General features: G+C 38.4%; 2 protein-coding genes across 5 annotated transcripts in view; one reads left to right on the plus strand and one right to left on the minus strand.

The window, feature by feature from the left end:
* UBXN2A (UBX domain protein 2A) overlaps positions 1–6,809 on the minus strand; it is a 28,327-nt gene extending 21,518 nt beyond the window's left edge. Inside the window, exons 1-2 of the mRNA XM_087882338.1 lie at positions 6,625–6,809; positions 5,390–5,609 (exon numbers count right to left, since the gene is read on the minus strand). The gene's annotated coding sequence lies outside the window, so the exon portion shown is untranslated. The remainder of the gene's footprint in view (positions 1–5,389; positions 5,610–6,624) is intronic.
* Positions 6,810–6,855: 46 nt separating this feature from the next.
* ATAD2B (ATPase family AAA domain containing 2B) overlaps positions 6,856–25,530 on the plus strand; it is a 73,882-nt gene continuing 55,207 nt past the window's right edge. For 2 of the 4 annotated variants that reach the window (XM_034432198.3, XM_034432199.3), the window contains exons 1-7: positions 6,856–7,530; positions 18,257–18,411; positions 21,514–21,560; positions 22,107–22,260; positions 23,179–23,281; positions 24,409–24,517; positions 25,088–25,204. In XM_034432198.3, the coding sequence (XP_034288089.1) occupies positions 7,336–7,530; positions 18,257–18,411; positions 21,514–21,560; positions 22,107–22,260; positions 23,179–23,281; positions 24,409–24,517; positions 25,088–25,204 (880 nt within the window). In that variant the 5' untranslated portion in view covers positions 6,856–7,335. Of the gene's footprint in view, positions 7,531–18,256; positions 18,412–21,513; positions 21,561–22,106; positions 22,261–23,178; positions 23,282–23,891; positions 24,030–24,408; positions 24,518–25,087; positions 25,205–25,530 lie in introns of those variants that run through there. The other 2 variants (XM_034432200.3, XM_087882336.1) reach the window with 1 other exon arrangement.

Genomic DNA, 25,530 nt, shown 5'->3' on the forward strand with positions numbered 1-25,530 from the left:
CCAGTAACTTTGTTGTATTCCATAACTCAGCTAGACCTTCTGTTGTTTCTTTTCACCCAGGACTAAGTTACATCATCCATGATTAACTGGGTAGGGAAACTAGGATATCCCTTGAGGTATGTGAAGGAAGTCTCAGGTTTTTCAAAATAATTAGTCTTATTAAAAGAGGTATTCAGCAAATGAAGGGAAATATCAATAAGCAGAAAGCTTGATTCCTTAATCCTCATTTACAAAATCTTTCCCCAACATCTGTTTCAGTCCCCTATGCTGGTCAAATAGCAACTTTGCAGAATTACTACCACAAATGGTAGAATGAATATTTTCTAAGAAAAGGATTCTAACAAAGGAGCCAACTGCTCAAGGTTTACTCTATAGTTACAGAAAATAATGAAAATATGACATAAGGAGAAGTCATTTTCCAAGTTGAAATTTAAAGATATATCTGTTTTGAAACAAAATGCAAATTGGATGCAAGCAGGACAAATATTAACCAATGGTTAACAGTTTTAAAGCTGCTTAGAAAAATGATACCTCCCTTCCCCATATGTTCATAATGCTCTTTTAGGGATTCCAATCCCTTTGGGCATTTTTTCAGTACATACTATTAGTTTTTGCAGAACATATTTCATGTGAATTTCATATGAATAAAGTTCAAAAAACAAAGAGAATGACAGAGGGAGAGTAATGTAAACAAAGACTGAAATCCTATCTCTCTGCAAAAGAAAATTAACATTAAGTAAATGGCTTCACTGATGTGCAGTGACTTGTCTGATCTTTACTGTCTTGCATCCACAGAGCTAAGCGATACTGCACTAGTGACGCCAATGTCTTAAAACCGATTTTTACTCTCAAAAATGTTTATTAATGACATTCTTAGGTTGATAACAGTATGGATGAAAAAGGGACCTAATATAAAATGAAAAAGGGACAGAAAAGTGATGGTAATGTCAAGAAACCAACAAAAGCTTTCAATGGGCAAAGAAAGGTCTTCCCATTATTGGTGGGGGATTGATTCAGCAAAGACTGGCTTAACAGGAAAGAAATTTCCTCTTTTTTACAATCTCCTGTTTTTCTTTCCCTATGTCCCTTTTTGCGAAAACTTCCATAATACAGATAGTCCTCAATTTACGGCCACAATTGAGCCCAAAATTAATATTGTTAAGTGAGAAATTCATTGAATTTTTCCCCATTTCATGACACTCACGTTTGTTAAGTGAACCATTGCAGTTGTTAAGTTAGTATTTATTTATTATTTATTAATTTAATTTATATACCGCCCTTCTCCTTAGTAAAGTGGTTGTTAAGTGAATCTGCCTTCCCCATTGACTTTGCTTGTCAGAATGTTGCAAAAGGTAATCCACATGACCCCAGGACACTGCAACCGTCATAAATATGAACCAGTTGTTAAGCATTTGAATGTAAATCGCACGGCCATGGGGATGCTGCAACGGTCATAAGTGTGAAAAATGGTCATGAGTAACTTTTTTCAGTGCTGTTGTAACTTTGAACAGTCACTAAATGAACTGTTATAAGTCGAGGACCACCTGTATTAAGGAAGATGGTAATCGGGGCTATAGTGGGAGAAAGAAAATTAAAATATGCAGATGTCTTCAAAGAGGCTAGATAGTGGGAGACAGTGAGCTGAAGTCCTGCCTTAGCCATGAAAGCCAACTGGGTGATTTTGGGTCAGTCACTCTCAGCTCAAGTCACCTCACAGGGTGGTTGTTGTGGGGAAAATAAGAGGAGAAATGTGTTTTGGATATGTTTTCTGCCTCATTTATAAATAATAAAGGTAGGATACAGTAATAAAAATAAATATTCCTATTTATAAACATACCCACCACAGAAAAATAAGTCTCTATATATTCCTTTATGATGTTTTGCTGTCTTAATTTTGAATTAAGACAGCAAATTTTAAATTTTGAAATTTAAAAATAAATAAGACTAGACCCATATTCTTCAGCCTACAGATTTATTTGGATATTACATTTCACTTGGTAATTCTGCAACCCTTAATAAGTTTCTGTGCAGTACTATTGTTTTCAGGGAAGCAAGTGAGATGGATGATTCATATATACGTGAAGAGCAATGAGGGAAGGAATTGCCTCCAGAGGTTCTTTCAAGAAATAGCTGAAGGTATATTCAGCACACTAAATGCGGTGGTATCTATAGGAGTTCTCAAACAACAAAACCAAGGAGTTTCTGCATAGCAAAAGCATCAGAGTACTTTATTAAATTCTCTATTTTCTCTCATAAGATACTTTTCAATGACATTATGCAATAACGTACAGTACCGTATATGTTAAATTGGTTGTACTTGCTTATTGTTGAAATCTTTCTGAATAGAAAAATAGACATGTATTCTCTTGAAGATAACTTATGAACTTTTCATATTGCAATATTGCTGATGCAGTACTGTATTACAAATTGCCTTGGGAAGACTGCAGTGACCAGGGAAAGCATGCATAAATAAATAATAGAGCCCCCATAAAAAGGGAGGAGGCAAACAGCTTAGAAAAAATAATTTAGGGAAAAATAAAACTTCCAGCAAAAGAAAGAAGGAAATGTTGCTGCTCCTTTGCAAAAGAGCTGGTCCTGCAATCTATAGTCCCAAATGTTGACCTATTTGCCATATTATTCTTGGAAAAAATATTTCAATCGTAGAAACAGAATTGGCAATGTTTACCTTTTTCGGTTTGATTTAGAATAAATTTACTGGATGTGACTGATGTTCAAAAATATGTACAGGTAGTCCTCAACTTACAACAGTTCATTTAGTGACTGTTTAAAGTTACAATGTCACTGAAGAAAGTGATTTATGACCATTTTTCATACTTATGACTGTTGCAGCATCCCAATGGTCATGTGATTTACATTTGGATGCTTGACAACTGATTCACATTTATGACGGTCGCAGTGTCCTGGCGTCATGTGATCACCTTTTGACAAGCAAAGTCAATGGGGAAACCGGATTCAGTTAACAACAGTGTTACTAATTTAACAACTGCAGTGATTCACTTAACAAATGTGGCAAGAAAAGTTGTAAAATGGGACAAATACACTTAACAAATGTTTCACTTAGCAACATAAATTTTGGGCTCAATTGTGGTTGTAAATCGAGGACTAATTGTGCGTGTGATGAGTTATATGTGTGTGTGTGTGTGTATAAAATGAGAATGGGAAGTTTTAAGAGATTCTGACAGAGGTACCAAAGTTCATTGTAGGTACAAAGAGTTTTCTAGGATTCTTCCAGGAACAACTCTGCAACTGCAGTATGCCCTGCAGGAAATGGATTATCTGCGTATACACACAGAATGATGCTTATACAGATAGTTCTCAATTTGCAACCATTTATTTAGTGACCATTTGAAGTTAAAACAGCACTGAATGATTTATGACCGTTTTTCACATTTACAACTGTTGCAGCACCCCCATGGTCACATGATTGAAATTCGTCCCCTTGGCAACTGGATTGTATTTATGATGGTTGCAGTATTCTGAGTTCATTTGATCACCTTTCGTGACCTTCTGACAAGCCAAGTCAATAGGGAAGCCACATTCAATTAACAATGATCAACTTGTTATTAACTTAACAATTTTAGTGATTTATTGAACAACTGTGGCAAGAAAGGTCATAAAATGGGGGCAATATGCTGACTCTGTAAACTGCTTAGGGGGCTGGAAGCACTTTGAAGCGGTATATAAGTCTAAGTGCTATTGCTATTAACCGTCTTGTTTAACAACATACACTTTGGGCTAAATTTTGATAATAGGTTAAGGGCTACCTATATGTATTGCTTTGGACAACCTCTAAAAGTTGGAACTACTGTTCACTAATTCTGCCTCTAAATAAACAGGCAGTTCCAATCAGTGGTAGAGATCAGACCCAATGTTCTTAAGCTGTATAATGCTGCAGAGCCAAATGCTCTCCCCACTCTATTTTACTCAGATTTGAAGCCACAGAGTGAGGTTGTTATCTAGCACAACTGATGATACGTAATAATACATCTTTGGCATTACAGCAAATAGTTGTTGACATTGAGGGGTCAACAGAGGTCTAATGACTATTATTTATTTATTTATTTATTTGTTTGTTTAAATTTCTATACCGCCCTTCTCCAATGTAGGACTCAGGGCGGTGAACAGCCAAAGTAAAAACAAGACATACATACAAAACATACAAAATCTAAAAACTGTTTAAAATAATTAAATAATTTTGGCCATAATTAAAACATTCCAATTTAAAATCCATTTAAAATTTGACTCAAGCCAGCCCAGCTAGTTGAAATAAATGGGTTTTCAGGGCCCGGCGAAAAATCCGGAGGTCTGTTATTGTACGTAGCTCTGGGGGGAGGTTGTTCCAGAGGGCGGGCGCCGCCACAGAGAAGGCTCTCCCCCTGGGGGTCGCCAGCCGACATTGTCTGGCGGACGGCACCCTGAGGAGGCCCACTCTGTGGGAGCGTACTGGCCGGTGGGAGGCTATTGGTGGCAGAAGGCGGTCTCGTAAGTACCCCGGCCCTAAGCCATGGAGCGCTTTAAAGGTGGTCACCAACACCTTGAAGCGCACCCGGAAGACCACCGGGAGCCAGTGCAGCTCGCGCAGGAGAGGTGTCATGTGGGAGCGTCTCGTCGCCCCCAAAATCCCCCGCGCGGCCGCGTTCTGGACCAGCTGGAGCCTCCGGGTGCACCCCAGGGGGAGCCCCATGTAGAGAGCGTTGCAGTAGTCCAGGCGGGAAGTGACGAGTGCCTGAGTGACTGTGCGTAGGGAGTCCCGATCTAGAAAGGGGCGCAACTGGTGTATCAGGCGGACCTGATAAAAAGCCCCCCTGGCCACGGCCGCCAAATGATCTTCTAACGACAGCCGTGCGTCCAGGAGGACGCCCAAGTTACGAGCCCTCTCCGTGGGGGCGAGTGATTCGCCCCCAATAGCCAGCGATGGCGTCAGCTGGCTATATCGGGACGCCGGAAGCCACAGCCACTCGGTCTTGGAGGGGTTGAGTTGGAGCCTGTTAGGGTTGGGTTGGGTAAGAAAGATTCAGTTATAATCCAAGCAAGATGGGAGTGGTTTTGGTTTCAGAAACCATCCCATTCCAGAATTCAAGATGGGCTTGTGGTCTTTGGTGGAATTGGCTAGTAACATTGTGATCCTCCTAGATTCACAGCTCTTGTTCAATGAGCAGGTGGTAGCTGTGATTAGGAAGACTTTTGCATATCTCCATCAGGTCTGTCATTTACAACTGTTCCTGGAATGGGAAGGTATCCGAACTGCTTCAATGTGTTCTATGTGGGGCTTTCATTGAAGGCAATTTAGAAACTACAGGTCCAAAATGTGGGTGACTTCAGATTTTCCAGCTGTCTTATGTATGCAATTCAAGGTGTTAGTTATTACCTCCATGATTCAGCACATGAATATATGTAGGATTATATATTCTCAGTAGTATTTGCCTCTCCAACCAGATCTGGTAAATCGACAGTCTTCAAGTCCCTTTGTTCAGGGAATGCCATATCCAAAGACCATGGAAGTGAAGCTTGTCAATTTCTGCCCTCCTTCTGCAGAACATTAATTCCTCCAGATAACTGGATGGCTCCTTCCCTCCAGTTTAGGAAAGCTATAAAAATATAAATATTCCATCAGGTCTTGGGGCTGGAATGCTGTAATATTATACTGTAGTAGCGAAAGGTCTTTTGTTTGTATTATATTCTTTTGTTTTTATTATATTCTTGGTGTAATATAGATGGTGTATTATTGATTTATTCTCTTTAATGTACTGTTTTCTACCCAATTTACAGAAGTTGGAATGTACTTCACTGTCATTAGAAGTATCGGAAAATAATAGCTCCATTCTCCCCCTTTTCTCAGTCTGCTCTCCAAATAATTTCTTTGCACATAGTGTGATGACCCCATTCCCAATGAAAATGGGGAAAGTAAACCTTCCCATGAACAGATATTCGTCATTCAAAGCCTGCTTTTGAGAACAATCGGCTAATCCTAGAGAAGGAAGTAGGCCATTCACCAATCCTGTGAACAAACCCAATACTCTCACGACACATGCCTCAAACAACTTAGAGCAGTTTCTCCTAGCAGGCTAACTACAAAATTACGGTTGCCTTAGTTGGCTATATTCACCCAAAGCATTAAGCAACGTATGGTTTTTGAATAAACCACAATCCGATGGATTAATGCAATGTGCTAAATGACAAAAAACGAGCACACCATATCTTGGCTTAGTGTATTGCATGAACAAGCAGAAAGGTTTCACATAATTTTAAGATTCAAGAAACTAGCTTAATACAAATGCATATTTTGTATAAGGTATCCATTTAAGTTGGAAAACAAAATATATTCAACTGGCGTTTTACAGGCAGACTTTTGTGAGTACGTTTCGGGGAGCGCCACGCATTACTTCAGGTTAATTAGCAAGAAACACAAACACCGAGCAATAAACTTCGCCACGCTCCAGGTGACAATCTTTCCTTTGGAAGAATCAATGGAATGAAACGTGTTGAACAGGTTTCCATGACTTAACGGAGTAAAACATGCTTTTCTAAGAAGAAATCCTTTTTAATCAGATCCTGCACTTTCTCCATTCCGAGAAAAGCAAATACTGAATCACAGTTAGTTACCGTTTCTGAAAACCGGTTTCAGCAGTTTCGTTCAGCTCCCGAGAGGCTCCCACCTAAACATGCAAACATCCTCCCCGCCTCCCTCACCTTCATTAACCTCGCCCCGTTTAAAACAACCATAGAGCACACCATTGAAGAGCGCCGCATGTATTGCATCACGCATAGAAAACAGCAGAGCGATCCCTACAGGCACTTCCGGCCTAAAACTTGACTGGTTTCCCACCTCCCCCCCCTTTAGCCTCCGATGTAAAAAGTACAGTACAGTATACAGAGAACGTCCATCATAGAGATGAAAGAAGATAGAGCGGCACCACCGGGGCTCATAGACACTCGCGGCCTATGACGGCTTTCACTCTTCACCGGAAGTTCAGGCTGCATGTCACGCTCTCATCATTTTCCAGCTCTATGTTGCCAGGTGTAGGGAGGAGGTGGAAGAAGAGGCGGCCCTATGAGAGGCGGCGGCGGAGCAGCGCCTCGCAGTGGAAGCGGGAGGCTTCGCCGTGACCGAGGAGAGAAAGGGACGAGAGAACGAGTAATGGCGGCCAGTTAGTGGTGGGTGACTGAGCTGAGAACGAGGAGGAGGAGGAGGAGCAGAAGCGCTCCGCGCCTTCGGGCCCTTGTTCTTTGGCTCAGCGGCGGCCTCGCTCCTCAGAACAGAGGCGGTGGAGTCAGCGGCAGCGCCGCCCTTCCCGGGGTGGCTGCAGTGAGGCCATGGTGAACACCCGAAAGAGCTCCCAATCTCAGCGTCTCTCCGGGAAAGCGGCGGCGGCGGTGGTCCCGGGGTCCGGCAGCCATTTCATCTCATCCAGGACCCGCTTGTCTAGGACTAGTGCCAAAGCAGCAGCGGCAGCCGCGGCGGCGGCAGCAGCAGCAGCAGCGGCCGGTCAGGATGAGGACTCGGTCCGGGTAAGCCGAGGAAGGGGGCGACGAGGAGCAAGAAAAAGAGGGGAGCCGAAGCCGGGACAAGCGCGGGGCATTTTGGAAAAAGAGTCCGAAGAACCCCGGCGGCTCGAGTCATATTTGACGGGCGGCTGGTGGTGGTGTGGTGGTGGGGGGGAAGGGGTCGCCGCCAACGCCGCCGCAAGGGGAGCGGAGCGGCGTCTCATTGTCTCGGTGCGGCCGTCAAGGTTGGAGTGTCAGCGGCTGGCTGGGAAGAGAGAGAGAGAGAGAGAGAGAGAGGGATTGGGGGGGTGGAGTGGGGGGGGGTCCTGCTTGAACTCTTGGCATGAGCGGGGAAAAGGCTCCCCCGCTGTGGTTGAGGGGCTTGCGAAGCCCCGTGGGAGGAGGTTGAGAGGAGTCGGGTCGGAGGAGGACAACGGGCGGGTGTGTGTGTGTTGTGTGTGGGGGGGGGGGTTGTCTTGATTTGGGGAAGGAGGACGCCCTCGGGAAAGAGCGCTGGTGGTTGTGGTGGAGAAGCGCCGTTTGGCGGCTGGGGAATGTTTGCGAGAGGGAGACGTGAGCGGCGAGAGAGCGCTGCGCTCAGGGAGAGAGGAGGAGGAGGGAGGGGGGAGGAAAGAAGAAGAGGAGGGAGAGGCGGGCTGCGATTGCGAGGGAGGTCATTTGAGGTAGGGCGACTTAAAGAGAGCCTGAGTGTAGCCGAACAAGAAGCCTGGAGGTCGTTGCAAGTGGGGAGGAGGAGGAGAAGCAAAAGGGACGGCCTGGCGCGGGCGAAAGAGCCGGAGAGAGGTTTGCGCAAAAGAGGGGATTTGTCTGGCTTTGAACAATTGACAAGACAGCCGCTACAAGAATATGTGTGGGGTTTTTTTTTTTTCCCCCCTCTCTCTCTCTTTCACCCACATTTCTGTGTCTGTTGTGCCAGGCAGCAATGGGTTTGGAGCGGGGCTCCCTCTCTGGTTGAAAGTGGAAGTGCCGTTTAAAAGAAAAACACAAGTGACTTAAAACTGCACCAACTTTAATTTTTTGAAGAGCTGTTGTTTTCCCCCCCCAAAACGCTTTGAAATCATTTTCAGGTGTCAATATCGACTCACGGCCACAATGAGTCAACATTTCTGTTGCAAAGTGAGACAGTTGTTAAGTGTTGAGTTTTGGCTCGTTTTACGACTTTTTCTTGCCACGGTTGTTAAGTGAATTACTGCTGTTAAGTTAGTAACGTGGTAAATGAATCTGGCTTCCCCACAGACTTTGCTTGTCAGAAGGTCACAAAAAGTGATCACATGACCCTGGGAACCGGCAACTGTCATAAATATCAGTTGACAAGCGTCTGAATTTTGATCATGTGACCATGGGGATGCTGCAGTCGTCCTAAGTGTGAAAAAGGGTCAGTCCTGTTGTAACTTTGAACGGTCACTAAATGAACTGTTAAGTCGAGGACTACTTGTATGCTTTTCAGTCTGTGTTTGAAATAAATAAATAGACTTACAAGTGAATGATAATCTAATGTTTCAGATTATTTTATACATTTTAATTGAACGTTTTACATTTTTGGATGTAGGTCTCGTTTCTTTACCTTGATGAAAAACAGGATAAGTGATTACTTCATGGACTTTTAAAAATAGCTGCTTTTAATATTTTTCATGTGTATTTTAACACTGTGAATCATAGAGTTCCGTGTCATTCACATTCGGAATTCATATGCTATTTCAATCTTGCAGAACATTGAGAGAATTTAAAAGCTCTCCTGTGTGTTATAATGAGGGGCCAGTGTGTCTGCAACTTCCACGCAGACACAGGCAACAGTGAGGATCTGTTTTTGTTGTTGAGTTCCTGGAAAATCTTAAGGTTACTTTGGCAATGGTTTTGAAAATGTAGTACCCCAAAGTAACTCACTTGTCTGATACATTTTGCTAAAACCTGTTATACACTGAAAGTACTTTCAATTATTTCTAAACTAAGTACATATCACAGTGCATGTGATATTTCATAATGCAGCTATGAATATTCTGATATTGCACCATAGAAATACGTGTTTGGAGCTTAAAAGGTAATGGGATAGATGCATTGCATACTAATTGATCAATTGATTTTTTTGGGTGAAATTTTTAGACCACCATTGCTTAATAGTCCAGGAGTTGACTTGTATAATGAGTATCATCAATGTAGTGATAATATCTGACCTCAGATCTTTCTTGATGCCCTTCTGTAGTTAAAACAGTAGGGGTGAGAGCATTGATCTCTGAGGTACCTCACAAATTGGGGGCTCCAGTCTCCCTATTTACTAGCACTTACTAGAACTGGCCACAGTGGAGAACTATGGTAATATTGTGCTCCAACTCTCACTTTTTTCATGGTCTGAGGATGATAGCCACAGAGAGATCTAAGAAGCCCATTATTGTTGCACCACTCCTACCTCACCTCTACCACAGGTCATCAACAGTCAATGGACACAGACTTGGAAAGGATCCAGATAATTTGTTAAAACCAAGATCCTCTTGTAGCTGCAGTTCTACCACTATTCAGTGATCTTCCCCAAAAGATGAAGATTGAAAACTGAATCAATATTATCCAGGATGATTGAGTTCAGTGATCAATTCTTGAAGGAAGAGTGCATGACTACTTAAAAGGCTGATGGAACCACTTAATCTTTCAGAGAAGCCAATACCACAGCATACCAGGGTAGGCAAAGAGTAACAAACAGGTGACTAGCTGAATAGTTCCAAGCGTGCTGTACATTTTCTCTGGAGTTATAGGCTTGAGCTCTCCCATTTAACCAAGAAAAACCATGCTTCTCTTACCTTAACTGGATCTGCCCATTCAGTCTAAATCTGAGCAAGTTTGTACCTTAGATGCCTAGAATATTATTTACTCTGGCCTGATAGAGAGTCTTTAGTTTCATTCCTTGTTTTCCCTTCTGTTTAGTCCTGTCTGATTCTCAGAAACTGCCTAGACAAGTCCGTGTGTTTTCTTGGTAAGGTTTTTTGGAAGTGGTTTGCCATTGTCTCCTCTGTAGGCTAAGAGAAAATGACTGGCCCAAGGTCACCCATCTGGCTTTATGCCTAAGGCAGGAATTGGAGATGATTGAAGAGAAGAAGAAAAAAATAAATAAAGTTATGCATCTTTCAACATAAAAAAGGTATATACCTATGCTGTAAAGTGTCAGATAAAATTTGAAGCATTCTCACAGTAACTTTCTTTGGCTTAAATAGTCATTCTGTTTATAAATGAGAAAGCATATATTTCATTATGATGTAGACACAAAAGTTGTCATTGTAATAAATGATGCTTTGTAAATTATTGCTCCCTGGACAATTAGAGATTCTTACTTAGTACCACTGAAAAAATTGTACGTGCAGTCTTACTTATGCATATTTTTTGCAAGACTTCCAGAAAATCTTGATTTAAAAGTATAAAAGCACTTTCCAGTGTAAATTTTAAATGAGGTTATAGATTTACTTCTAGGCATCTCTTGGAAGGCTTAGAAAGTTCATGGATTTTGAAAATGGAGCTGGTTATATCAACATAAATTAACCACATCTCTTCAGCGGCTAATCTAATAACATTGTAAGCATTTGGTTTGTATATGTGTTCCTCCTCACCCCTCCCTTTCTCCTCCCTCATCCTACTAGCTTTAGACTCCTTGTTGTCTTCAATAGATTACTGTATTTCCAGTCTCTCCAGGTTACTCTCCACCCTCCCTAGTTTAAACCTACCTGCTCTGCAATTATCCACTATCTTCTCTTGAAAAATGCTTTGGAACCAAAACTGAGCGAGTGAGGCATTCTTTGCGAAGGAAAAGAGGACAGGTGGCTGCAGGGTGGAACTCTCCAACTTTCTAACTGCAAGTTTTTTCCTCCTCATGTTTGTAATTAAAGTACCGGTATGTTTAGAGTAGAAGGCTTTATGGTTAAGAATCCATTATTGGGTTATTATTGAATGTCTGCTTCATACTGTCTTCTATATTAATGTAGGGTTGTATAGAATAAATATTGAGTTGATTTAATTTGTTTCATAGTGATTTTATTTAGGCATGCTGCAGACTTAATTAGTTATACTTTGCGCAATACCTTGATAAAATTTATATTCTGTATTCAGTTAATGAAAATATTGTTCCATATTTTCTCAGTTGTACCTTATTTAAACTCATTGTAAACTGGACTTTCATAAATTTGATTAGAGAACATCTGAATAAAAATTGTAGTTAAAGGCACTCACATACTGTAGCTAAAATTTTGAGAATATGCTTTTAGGAGAAACCACATAAGTTGTAATAATAATAATGATAATGATGTAAATTTATTTTATTAGATTTAGGTGTCTCTCCAAAACAGTTCTAATCTGCTCACAATATTAATCAACAATAACAAAAACATTAAACATAGTGATAAGCAAGATAAACATCTGTCCCATCAATGCACTACTTGTAGGTACAAGTAGTCATTGGCATGCGACTGTAATGGAGCCTGTCCATTATGGTTGTATATTGTACCTGTCATAAAACAAGTCAAGGATTTTTTTGGGGTGGTGGTCAGTTGTAAAGTGGTTGCAGTATTTATTAAGTAAACCAAGTGGTGTGGTTTTGCTGAAAACCAGAAGTGCCAGTTTTTGGCAAAACTCTTGTAAAATAAGTTCATGTGACTGTGGTACGCCATTTACCCTATCCTACCCTACCCTGGGAAACAGCCAGGTTTCAAGGCCTTTTGAAATGCCATTACAATGAGAGTCACATGGATTTCTGAAGGGATCTTGTTCCAAAGATCAAGCAGAAGGTATGCTTCTTGGATAATGATAGATGGCATTGTTTAAATCAAGGGAACTTGAAATATATCATCTATGACATCTCTTACTGTATAAGCAGAAACTATGGGAGAAAAATGGTCCCTCAAACAATCTAATTCTGTGCGTTGGAGCCTCTAATTCCTAGGCCAGGAGGCTAAGTTTTGTTTTATTGGTTGCTTCATTTAGCAACAGTTACATCAATGATGAAAAAGGTCTGTAAAGATCTTCCCAGATCTGTAAAGCAAAGCAAAGCAAAATCACAATTGCGTTTTCACTTAGTGATTGCTTTGCTTTATGACTGGATTGCTGGCTCCAGTTCTGGTTGTTAAACAAAGACTACCTGTATTGTGATTGATGGTTTCAAAAGATGTTGAGTAATCAAGGAGCACAAGGATGGATGTGCCACCATCCCCAACCTGGCATTGCCATAGGCCATCAACAAGTACAGCAGTGGTGGGTTCTACTTACCTTTACTACCAGTTCACAGTGGGTTTCACTTGCATGCGCTCTTCTGCGCAAGCGCAGAAGTTTCTGCACATGCACAGAAGCATTTTGATGATGTCGGGCTCGGTGGGCGGAGCCTCCTGCCGATTTTACTACCAGTTATATAGAACCAGTATGAACCGGGGACAACCCACCACTGAAGTACAGTATGGCCACATTGTATTCCGTTCTGGAATATTTAAGATATGTAAAACAAGTATAACCTGTTTAAAAGTAACATTCAGAACTGAGCAATCAAGACAGATGGTAATTGTGAGATACCTGGTTGGTGTTAAATTGGCAGTGTTTGATATAGCTAATTCAATCCAAATCAGGGATTAACCTAATGATATCATTTCACTGTACAGAGATGTGGTGAGAAGACAGTATTCCTCAAGGAGACATATTTTGTCCTGCCAAAGTTGCTTTAGGAGATTTATAAATTTTCTGAAGTAAATTTGGGAATCATGCAGGGTTTTGGAGTGAGGGTGAAAAATACACTCTGGTGGCAAATAAGCCTATTTTGTTGGATATTGCCCAAGGTTTTATATTTCTGGTATGAAAATGTATAGAGAACTCCAAAATACTTATCAGTATTCTTTTCCTTCTAGTGTTTTATTTTAACTGCCAGATATAGTTGTATTTAATTTTATTCTCAGATAGTAATACGTTTGGAGAAAAAAAACAGGCAGTCATATAGTTTTGCTTCATATTTATGGCCAGTGTTTTTTCATTAAAAATTGACTTTTTCCCCTTCTTAAAATATTCCTCTAAAATTGTACAGTTTGACTGTTGTAATCCACTTTGTTCCTAAGCTAACTAACACATCTAATTAATATATATGGAGAACATGATTGTTTGGACTATTAAGAATATTTTCTTACTTTGCTTTATTAGTATTGGAGAAAAGGACCTGTAAGAAAACATACTTTTCCATTTATTGTTTTAATTACAGTAGTAACATCTATTTTCCTTGACATCCAAAGTGGTCTCTCAATACCTCAAGTGGTAAAAGAGGAAGTAAAGAAGAAGAACATCTATTAGTTGGAAAAGTACATTGTTGTTTCAGCTGGATAATATTCTACTTGAATTATATTAAAAAAAACTAAAAGAAAAAAAAAGCAACTGCTTTATGTAAATATGTAATTTTTATAACCTATCCTTCAGCCTAATTATTTTTATACATTAAATATTAGTCACATAGAGAGTACTGCTAGCTTAATTTGCTTTGGAAGATACTTGTTTTTCTTGGTAAAGGACATGTGTAAAATCCTTAGAATTTCAGCTCCGTTCCTGAAGCCTGCCAAAAGATTTCCCCTCCCCTCTGTACAAAAAGGGGAAATCCTTTGTGGATCAGCTCTCTTCCATCCCCTCCACCTGCAACCTTCCCTGCAACTTTCCTAATGATTTTGTGGGAAAACCAGTAAAGAAGATTCCAAATGATGCTCATGGTAGGGCACTTGGCAACCAGTTGTGAATGCAAACTAGTGGCCAAGTGCCCAAATGCAGTCATGTGATGTGTGTGTGTTGGGGGGGAATGGGACAATAGTGTGAAGTTTTATGATGGCTAAAAGTGCTTTATGGGTCATAAAGCACCCTTTCTGAGGCTTAAAATAACTTTGTCACTTTGAATGTACGCTAATCAGCATACATTAAAATGAAATTTCAGTGCATACAGCTCTCAAAGGGTCACCACCTCCAATATACACTACATAAACATGTCCAAACAAACAAACAAACACAAAATTATCCATATACCCACATATATTATACGACACAGAGAAACAACACAGTCTAGTTCGGATGTACATGTACAATGACGAGAAAACGAATTTTGTGAGTTTACTAGACGGATGGCATAGGGAACAAAGCTGTTACAGAATCTGGTAGTCCTGCTAGAAATATTCCAAAACCACTTTGAAAGATATGCTCTCCTCATCTGACGCAGGAAATGCAGACACTGATTTGCACGCTTCACTAAGGATGACGTGTGGAGAGACCAGTTCAGATTGTTAGTTATCTGCACTTCCAGATACTTAATACTGTTGTCCACCTATACAGCTGCATCCTTAATACTGAATGGAATATGACTGTGCCAGCTCTTTCTAAAACCTACTATGATCTCCTTTGTTTTATTAACATTTAGAACCAGCTTACTTTTATTGCACCTGTTGTGACCCAGGCCCAAGTAAGTAGTAGAAAAATCAGTCAGCGAAAAAACAAACTTTATTTGAACAGCTGAGAATTACTTCATTCCCAGCATCTTTCAACTAAATTAAAGCAAATTCCTCCCAACACAAATTCCTCAGTCCTATCGCAAACCTTGATCCAATTAGGCAAACTGCCAAAGGCCTTTCTTGGCAAACATTCAGAAGTCACAGATACAAAAATCAACGCAAGACGTAGATGAAGAAGACGAAGCTACCAACGTTGTTTTCCGGCAAAGCCCAAACGCCGTTGCTGGTCTGTTTTAAGCCTTATGGGAGGGGCCAATCATCTCCTGGCCCTACTCCCGAGTTGTCCTCTTTGCTTGAGCTGCTCTTGCCTTCTGGCAGCTCTTCTCATGCGTGCATTAGGAATAGGCTCCTCCTGTTCCTCTGCCTCACTCCTATCAGTCTCTGGAGGCTCTGGAGTCCGCACCTCATTCCCCAATGGCCCTGGCCCCATCTCTGCCTCCGATGCAGAACCCTCATCTGGGCCTTCCGCAGCCTCCAGGGCTGGCCCATGTTCTTCCTCAGCCTCATCGCTGTCCGACTCCGCTGCCAACTCCTCAGGCTGCTGGCGGACCACAACAGCACCAGTCCACCAGAGCTTTCACCGCTTCCCTATAAGCATTTTCATTGTCGTCCTGGATAAGACCCACCACTGCCGTATCATCTGCATACTTCCACAATATGATTCGTAGCAAATTTGCTACAGCAGTCGTGGGTCATCAAAGTGAATAGTAGTGGGCTCAAGACACAGCCCTGTGGGGATCTTGTGGGAGGTTGTGGTAATTTTGAATGGTAAAAAGCAGTGGTTTACTAGTAAACCTTGATAAAGAATTGAAGATGCAGACTTTCCATCCCCACTGCAATCCACCCCCTAAAAAAAATCAGAAATAGAACTATACAGCCCTTGTGAATGTTATAGAGTTATGATGGGAAAAGAAAAGGGAAGGGGAAATTTTCACAATAATCTACCGTACTTGAAAAAAGGGTATTTCTTCATACCTCTATAACGATTTCCAGTCTTTCTGTAACACATTTTGAGAGCACCTGAGAAATCATTGTAGAGGAAGAACATACATTTCTTCCTATACAAGTGCCTATTAAGCAGTCTTAAAATAGTTATTGAAATAAAGAAGAAATATCTCTTGAAGCTATTGGAAGGGGGGGGGGTTCACGTCCTTTGGATCTCACTATTATTGGTATTAATTACACTACATTGAAAATTGCTTGCTTAATGACTTCAGACAATGATGCTGTAATGTTTTTGCCTTGTCTGCTTTATCTAGTTAAACTCTCCCACACCACTGAAACAGGTTTCAAACCAGTTGTGTAGCTTCAGTTTCTACATAGAATAGAATTACTCAGAACCCTTACAAGATTGAATCCCAGTATTTTGTATGTTATTAACAGTATAGACACACCTTTGTGTACAAAGTAGGGTGTAACTTGGCCATTGACTATTTAATATTTAATAAAGTATATACAGTAGGTATTTTTCCTCCAGAACTCTGTTTCTTATTGTATGGAATATATCTGAAGTTTCTGAATCTAGTAACTAGGTTTGTATGGAATGGTACAAACATCCTGCATAATTGTTGAAAAAAATGCAGGGATTTATTTTATGTATGTTTTGACCTGTCACATACAATTTTATTTCCTGTGTTACATTCAGAAACACCATTCTGTATACTTCAGAGGCCCTGTGACAGCGTGTCTGTAAATGGAGTGGAGAAATGGTGTTGATCAGCTCCTCTACTTGTTTTGTGAGCTGGTGATATCAAGGGTATGGAGCATAACCGAGAGAAGCCTTGCTCCCTGATATACAGATAGTCCTTGATTTACAACCACAATTGGGAACAACAATTCCCAATTTGCTAAGCAGGATGGTTATTAAGTGAGTCACAGCTGATTTTACACCCTTTTTTGCTTTTAAGCAAATCACTGCATTTGTTAAGTGAATGTCATTAAACAAATCCAGCTCTCGCCTCCCCACATTGATTTTATTAGAAGCCAGCTGGGAAGGTTGCAAATTTTGATCGTGGGATCATAGTGACATTGTGATGGTCATAAATGCAAGGACCAGTTGAAAGTCAGTTTTTTCAGTGCTGTTGTGACTTGGAACAGCTGCTCAATAGATGGTTGTAAGTTGTGGACTACCTGTAATTATTTGTGGGGAGCCATAGTTTCTTGTTACTGAAATATGGGGGGGGGGATGTTCTGACCAAAACAGGGCAAGGACACCTGACTTTCTGCTTGTGTTTGCCTGGAACAGTTTTTTTAGTGTGAGCCTTTCCCAAAAGGGCAAGACTTCCACCAGCCAAACTGTTCAAAGTTGTCCTGTGCATTCGTATTGAGGGAAATAAGAAAGCAATCCTCCTGGAGCGTTTGTTTATCACCTGCGTTCAAACCCTAAATTGGATATTAGATATTTTTGAGGAGAACTCCTTCTCTATACATAAGTATGAAACTTAAAAAAGTGTAAAGTAAAAGTCAAATATATAGTGAGTTAACACCATAAAACTCAATATAGGAAACGTCCTAAAATCAATTGCAGTAATTTAAATTCTGTTAGCTTAGTGTGATCATTCTGAATTTTGATATTCATTATATCATTCTTTAATTCATGTTTCAAGTCATTTTAATTGTTTATTTGAGCTACTTGTTTAAACTAGTTTTCATTTTCATTTTTAGGCTGTATGAGTGGCTTTGATTGTCTTAGGGCTGAATAAATTGTATAAATTGAAGTAATAATAATAATAAAATATTTGTTAATATAAATGTTGGCATTTGGAAACACTTCCAGTGGAAATCAGATTGGCTCCCTCCCTGATTGCATTAAGAAAATTCTGTAGTGCATTTAAAATGCAGAATTAGCTATTAATGCCTATATTGATTCAACATATGAGTCCATTATGTTTTATTGATAGTAGACATTTTAAAATTAGGCTACTGTTGATGTTTCAGTAATTTTCTATATATCTTGTAAATCATTAAGAGATGCATTTGATCGTTGTGAGATGTAAATACAAAACAGACAAATAAGCTCAAATTTGATTTAATCCCCAGAAAAAGATATAGCAAATTCCTCAATATCTCTCATACCTTCTTCCTAGAATTAGATTTACAGTTTTCAGGTGAGGATGATTGCTATTATCTGAATAAGAATCAGTTCCTCCCCCCTCCTCCTGAATTGGAGAATATTTATCTTGAACAATGTCATGAATTAGACTACTACTAACTGTTTGCTTTTTTTTTTTCTTCTCTAGAGAGATGATGGTAGTGATGGTAGTTTGAGTGATAGTCACATATCTCCTCCAGCCAAACGTACCTTGAAACATGCTGATTCTGTATGCAAAGACAAATCAAAATCTCGCAGTACTGGACAGCGAGAGGAATGGAGTGTCTCAACTGGTCAGTCCCGGTAAGCATATTAAATATTTTAAAAACCTGTGTGTGTATGCACATGTCTGTGTGTACTTACATGTATACAATTTTGATCATTTTCTTAAACAGCTTAAATTATTGATTAAGGCAAAATCTTTACTCCCTTTAAAGAAATGTTTCTGCTACTTAAAATAGCCTCCTTATATCGGGTTCTGTTCCAGACTATGTACTAAAATCTATTGTATGCTGCACAGAAAGGGAAAACTAAATTTGGGATGCTACACTCCCATCCCATCTTTCTCATCATGTGTAATTTCATCATTAGTAACTGATTTTAGCCAGAGATTCTGACTTCATGCATAAGTGCATGAGGTACAGCTTGTTCCCGCTTCCTCCCTTCCCCCCCCCCAACTTTATTTCAGATGACAAATTTTGTTTATGGGAAAGAAAAAGAGCAACTCCATCTGTTGCTTACATTAAGACATCTGGAATTCCTTGTGATCACAGTACAGTTTTGTCTGTTCCATGCATATAGTATTATGTTAATAAGTTTAACTAGTTCCATGTTTTCTTCAGCAATAGAAAGTATTAGCCATGTTTGTTTCTGCTACAAATTAATAGCTTTTTTTTGCTGTTAACTCCAAATTTGACCTGTGAGATTGCTCCCTAGCAATTACATAGTTTAACCCATTTAACACACACAAATTAGGCTTTGGAGTTGAATTGACCACATATTATTTATGGTTCTTTTCAGCATGTGTTACTTGTTCTGCAGGAAAGAGAACAAATGTTACTTTAAACAAAAATAAAACAAAGTATAGAGTTGATAAATTGTTAAAATTATTGTATTAGGTATCTGGAACTGCACAAATGAATGCTAATATTTCTGATTCCCCACTTTAAAAGCTGAAATGAGACAATGTCCATTTCAAGAGGACCATCATGCCTAATGGACTTTCCATTATCTATGAACATTTAAACATGAATTGTGTGAAATCAGAAGTAAAAGGCTCATAGATGTTTTTAAAAATGGCACTGGTAAATATTATTAATCTTGATAAATAATTTCCATATTATTTATGCTAATTAGAGCCAATATCTAAATATCCTTCTATTTTGTTGTTCTATTGCTGAGAGAACCAGTTTGGAATAATGATGGTGGTGGTGATGTATACACTCCCCCCAAGAGAGAAACATGAGAAAATCTAACTCCCCCCCTCCTTTTTTTAAAAGCCAGCATTCATATGTTTTAGGCAAGAATTCTACAAGTATACATTTAGAAATACAATTAATACCTGGTCTCTGGAAAGCAAAAATTAAGAACTCTTATTTCTATGGTGAGCTCTAAATCCTGAATTTTTCAAAATTTGTTTATATACTGTATATTTTTGAAGAGGCACATTTTGTGTGTGTGTGTGTGTGTGTGTGCGCGCTTCCTGATTTCTGTGGCAAGAATACTCAAAGATGACACATTCACTTCTCTTTCTCTTCTGTTTTGATTGCAGTAATACTTATAATGGCAACATCAGTTTAAAACTAGCATTCATCTGTAGTATTGGCATGGAGGATAAACTGGGAAGAGGGTACAGGAAGTCCACAAATTATGTTGAGTTGCTTAATGACCAAAATTATGGCAGACTCATGAAAAGCTGCTTATCACCTGTTTTTTAAGTTCTGACATCATGTGCACACACACACACACAGAGTCACATGACCACATTTTGGGCGCTTGGCAACTGGCCTTGATTTACAACTCTTTGCAGCACTCCACAGTCATGTATCTGTGATTACAACTTTTTTCCGGAAGCCAACATTTACTTCTGTTTCTGGGGAAAAACACTCCGTAGCAAACAGTGGGTTCACTTAACGACCCCAGTGTTTGCTTAACAACCTTTATATTCGCCTTCCAACTGCTTCTTTCATCTCACAACTGTTGTGTTTGCTTAATTTGAAAGTTTGAAAATTTGAAAGATGTTGAACATTCCACAATAGGAAACAGTACAAAATCAAAATAAATCTCTTTACTCTATTTTTTTGTCTTAGAACCATTATAGTAGGTTATTAGATTGAATCGTAGGTAAATTCACAATAGGTTGTCTATTTGCACAGGCTTAGGACAAAATTCTAGCATAAGAATGGTTTCATTAACCTGGGAATACTCAAACTACAGTTTGGAACTCTAAATGTTTTTTGATCCCTATCATTTTATGTAACCTTTGCTATAATTACCGTTCAAACTAAGGAAAATAAATTGAGCTGCTTTTGATGATGCTAAGAATTAAACACGTTACTTTCTATTTTGTATTGTGACTATGAGGTAGGACCCTATTTCAGCTTGAAAGTATTTTGCTTTCTTTTCAAAGAAAAAATATAGACTACATTATAGCACTGGAACATATAAACTGATCAATGTAAACTAATTAAAGTTTTCTTTTACAACAGATATTTTCTTTTCAAATGTTTGCATTTGAAAGCATTTATCACATTAGCATACAAATTAAAAATGTTGTATTGAGTAGCTTGACATTGTTTGAAGCATGATCATAGATCAATACAAATCATTATTTCAAGGGAATGCACTGAATAGCCTATATCTTATTTGAATGCTTTCCAGAATGGTAAAAAAATTAGGAATGCTAAACTTCATTAAATGAATACCAGATTTAAAGACTGATACCAGGCTTTCTCATTGATGACTTTAGACCAGAGGTAGAGAACTTGAGTTCTCCAAGCTGTGCAAAGTTTCTGGAAGCAGATATGGTTCTAGAGATATTCTAAAAATTATCACTAAATTGACTGCATAATTCAACTCAAAAGTAAAATAAATTACATTTTTTGTCTTGGTTTTGTCAATCATTTGAAAGTAGTCTCCTGTGTGGACATCTGTAATGAAAAAAATCACTTTCCTGCTTTCAATGAATTATTAACTTTGCTCCTCATTTGTAGAAGCAGCATAAAAATTATTTAACTGTTTTAAAATATACAGATGGGATATAAATAGTTTTCATATCACTTGTAGAGTTGAAATTATAGCAGTTTATGTCCAATATGTAACACTTGAGAATAGAAATAATATCAATATTATGTGAATTGTAATTTTAATACAACAAACTAATTTTCCAAATTAAATTGTTCTTAGGTTAACTTCTCAATCTGGTGCTACTCTACCAAATGGTCGTAGTTTATGTAAGTACTTCATAGTTAAATTGCTTATTCTGATCCTTAACATTTTTATATTTTTAATGTTCTGTCTCCCTAACTTTTCAATATGCTATATTACTCTTTTCAGTGCAAAAAGTAAAAAAAGAAAAAGCTACATTCTTTGTTCCATGACCAAGTACCCACTTGTTAAACTGGCCTCATTTATTTCCCATTTTCTTACTCCTGGCTCCATTCTACTTAGTCTAATTCTACTTAGACTGCACCCCAAATCCCTCAAAGCAAATTTGGCATGAAGGCTGCAGAGTAATATACAGTTATCATTAAAATTGAAATATTTATTGTGGATAAAATAATATGACTATGTATGTCTCTGTGTGTAAATATTTTACACAATTATTTTACCTTTCAAATCATAAGACTCTGGGTAGCTCACTCATGTAAATACCATTAAAACAACAAGAACTATATAAACCCAACTGTTCCACATTTGCAACAGTCCATGCACCTTGTTATACACATCCTAAATACTTATTATTTCTCAATATTAATATTATAACTTGAAATTTGCAGCTCTCAAAAGCTGTTCTCTTCGAGGAGAAAAAAAGGGAGATGGTGACCATGCCTGTATAAATGGAGGCAGAGAAATTAGAAAAAGTTGTCGATCTAGAAAAAACAGATTTGAAAGTCTCAATCAGAGTTTACTGTTTGACCAATTGGTAAACAGGTATGTTGGAATAGTGCAATAATAATAGTGTAAAATTTCATGATATTGTTAAAATTATGTTTGTGTTATATTTCAGTCCATGAGAAACATTTTATTTATACATTTAAAAAGATGTCCCCTAGGTTGAATATTCAGCTTCCAAACAATGTAGAGTAAATATTTAATTTACTCAGCTAGCCGATTTCAATCTCTGAGAACTTTATTGTACTTATTTTATGTAATCTGTATCCTAGGAAATAGAAAAGAAATGGATCAGACATTTTTCAGCCTATCCACTTTATGGTCACACCATCTTAGAGGCAAAACTTTACATTAACAAAATGAGGCTCAGCAAGAAAGGGAAACCCCTATCCCTGCAATAAACGATGTGAACCAGAATTTTAATAGTTGAGTTTGTTCAGGAATTATAGAGAATATTGGAATAAACTTTGGACTCATATTTTTCTAATTTGATTTTTGCCTCTGAACTATATCTGTAAATCATGGATAAAATATGAATTTGCTCACACTGGAAGAGAGTAATAATGTTCATTTCCTTAAATGTAGCCCCTTGTATTCAGTAAAAACTTTCATGGGCACTGAGGATTCCTTCTAAAAAGGGTGTAGGAATGTTGTAACGCAAAAATCACTTTTTTGTGTTTCTACTAGCAGATTTATTTTTACTGGACCAAAATCATATAAGGATCTTATTTAATTTTAACCATATTTAATTATGATCCAGCTTATTGTATTTACTTAACAATATCACAAGGCAGTTGTTACATATTTGATTTTGGGCCAGTCACTCTCTCTCAGAACAAGTTATCTCATAGAGTTATTGTTATGGGAAAAATAGGGGGAGGTGGGAGTATTGCATGTGTTGAGTTATTTATAAAAATATAAAGAATATAAATAAATTACTACAATTTTTCTTGTTAGTACTGCTGAAGCTGTTCTTCAGGAAATGGACAATATTAACATCCGACGGAACAGGAGATCAGGTGAAGTGGAACGGTTGCGTATGTGGACAGATACTGAATTTGTAAGTTTAATTCTCTGCTCATCTTTTTTTCCTTACATTTTGTTTAAGCCTCGAGTACGTTATAGCCTAGCATCGAGAGCACTTGTTAATAAAAATGGATCAAATGAATTTTGAATATTCTGTATACAGTTTTCAATCCTTATAACAGGAACAGAAGGGAAAGAAAAAACAATGCAGCTGGCTATGGAAAAAAGAGGTGTCAACACTGTACTATCTCATAAAAAATACAATAACTCACAAGAAGTGACATGGTTTGTGGTGGATTATAGGGTAGTCAACCATCTGTAAGACAGTATGATTAATGTGAAACAGTCCCATCTACATATATATGTTTTACTGGTTGGCATTCAGGGCTTTTGACTCCCTAGGTTCCTTTAAATAGTAGCAACTGATATCCAAAATCAAGTCACAGGAACAGGAAAAACAATTCCTCTGTCCTCTCTGTTGCAACTTTGGAGGCTTGCACAACTATTAACAGGCTGTGGTGAATGAGTGGATAAATGGAAGCTAGCTGATGAGGCAACAAGGCTTTCCCTTCTATGAGCTGGCCAGCTTGCAACAGCCCCGCCCTTCCCAGCTACCTTATTGGCTGCTGGGAAGCTGTGGCTCTGAGTGGTAGAATTCTTGAGTCTCTGGCTCATTTCTGTAGATTCCAGCTCTTGGGGCAGCAACAACCTGTGCCTCACATTGCCACATAGTGGCAAGGCCAGAGAATTGTAACCAGCTAGTCAGAGAGTGCCTTGCTGCTGTGAGTTCTACAGTGCTGATTGTGCCTCCCTTGTCTCCAGATGTGGGAGCTTATTCAAGAACAGATGCTCCATTCTTATAAAATCAAATATTTCTATGTGCCGAATAGATACAATAACTGAATTATTTTCTGAACTCTCCCATGAATTCTTTTATAGTTCCTAAGATAGAACACTCAGTACTCTGATCGGAATTTCCAATAAAGATACTTACATTTGTTTAGCCTGTGATTTTAGCATCTCTCTGTCTTGCATACATGCAGATTCTCTCTTATTAAAATACTTGTTATGACTGTCAGAGTTTGATTAACTATATAGTTGGAAGCTACATGTATATTTAGCTGTTAGCGATGCAGATCATTCTTGAGGTTTTTATTTTAGGAAAACATGGATATGTACTCAAGAGTGAAAAGGAGGAGGAAATCATTAAGGAGAAATAGCTATGGAATCCAGAACCACCACGAGGTTTCTACAGAAGGTGAAGAAGAAGGTAATGGTGATAGTAATTTGACAGCTACTTCGATAAATACAAGTGAAATACTATTACGTTGAAAAACAACACAAGTTATTTGAGTTCTTAATAGTCTAGAAAAACTTATTAATCAAACTATACACTTAAATGTTGGATACCAACGGACAGGTCTTCTTCAGTTATGGATTCAGGCCTTGGTAATTCCTTCATGGCTTGATAAATGCTAATCAGTGCTGTTTTTTTCCTCAGACATTCATGGTGCTTTTGAATGAATTGTTCAGGACTCTGATTTGAAAATATCTTTGCTGTTTGGCCTTTCTTGTCAATTTATAGTTTTGATCTTGAAATTATAACAGCTTTCTCATGTGTTCAAAGTTCATAGATACCTTATAATATTTCAAGAAGTGTTTTTAAAAATATTAAAATTATCTATATATTATAAAGTTCATTCTGGAATATTGTAAACTATCAAATCAGTGTTGCATTTTATAAAATATATTTCACCTGTAAAGTAACAGGTGCTCTTTAATAGATATTATCAAGTTACTTTAGTGCACTTTTATAAATATTTAATGGGGATTTTTCTAGAATCTCAAGAAGAAGATGGGGATATTGAAGCAGAGGAGGCAGAAGGAGAAGAAAATGATCGTCCATATAATCTCAGACAAAGAAAAACAGTAGATAGATATCAAGCGCCTCCTATAGGTAAGATTTTTAAAAATTATGTAACGGAAATAACTTGGTTCAGCAATATCTTACCCTTGTTACAGCATTAAATTAGAACTAAATGGATCATGGATCAACTTCATAATAAAGTTCAGCAAAATATCGTTCCTCTAAATTTAATTTATTTACTGTTAAAATTAAATAGGATAAAATGGCTGAAGAATCATTATCTGCTACTCTCTGTAATTTTTTTTAATTTTATTTTTATTTTGATTTATATGCCGCCCTTCTCTGGAGACTCAGGGCGGCTTACAAGGCGTTAAGCAATAGCCTTCATACTTTTGTATATTTTATACGAAGTCAGC

The sequence above is a fragment of the Pantherophis guttatus genome, chromosome 1 (assembly GCF_059756535.1).
Source record: "Pantherophis guttatus breed Tessera chromosome 1, ASM5975653v1, whole genome shotgun sequence".
Taxonomy (NCBI): Eukaryota; Metazoa; Chordata; class Lepidosauria; order Squamata; family Colubridae; genus Pantherophis; species Pantherophis guttatus.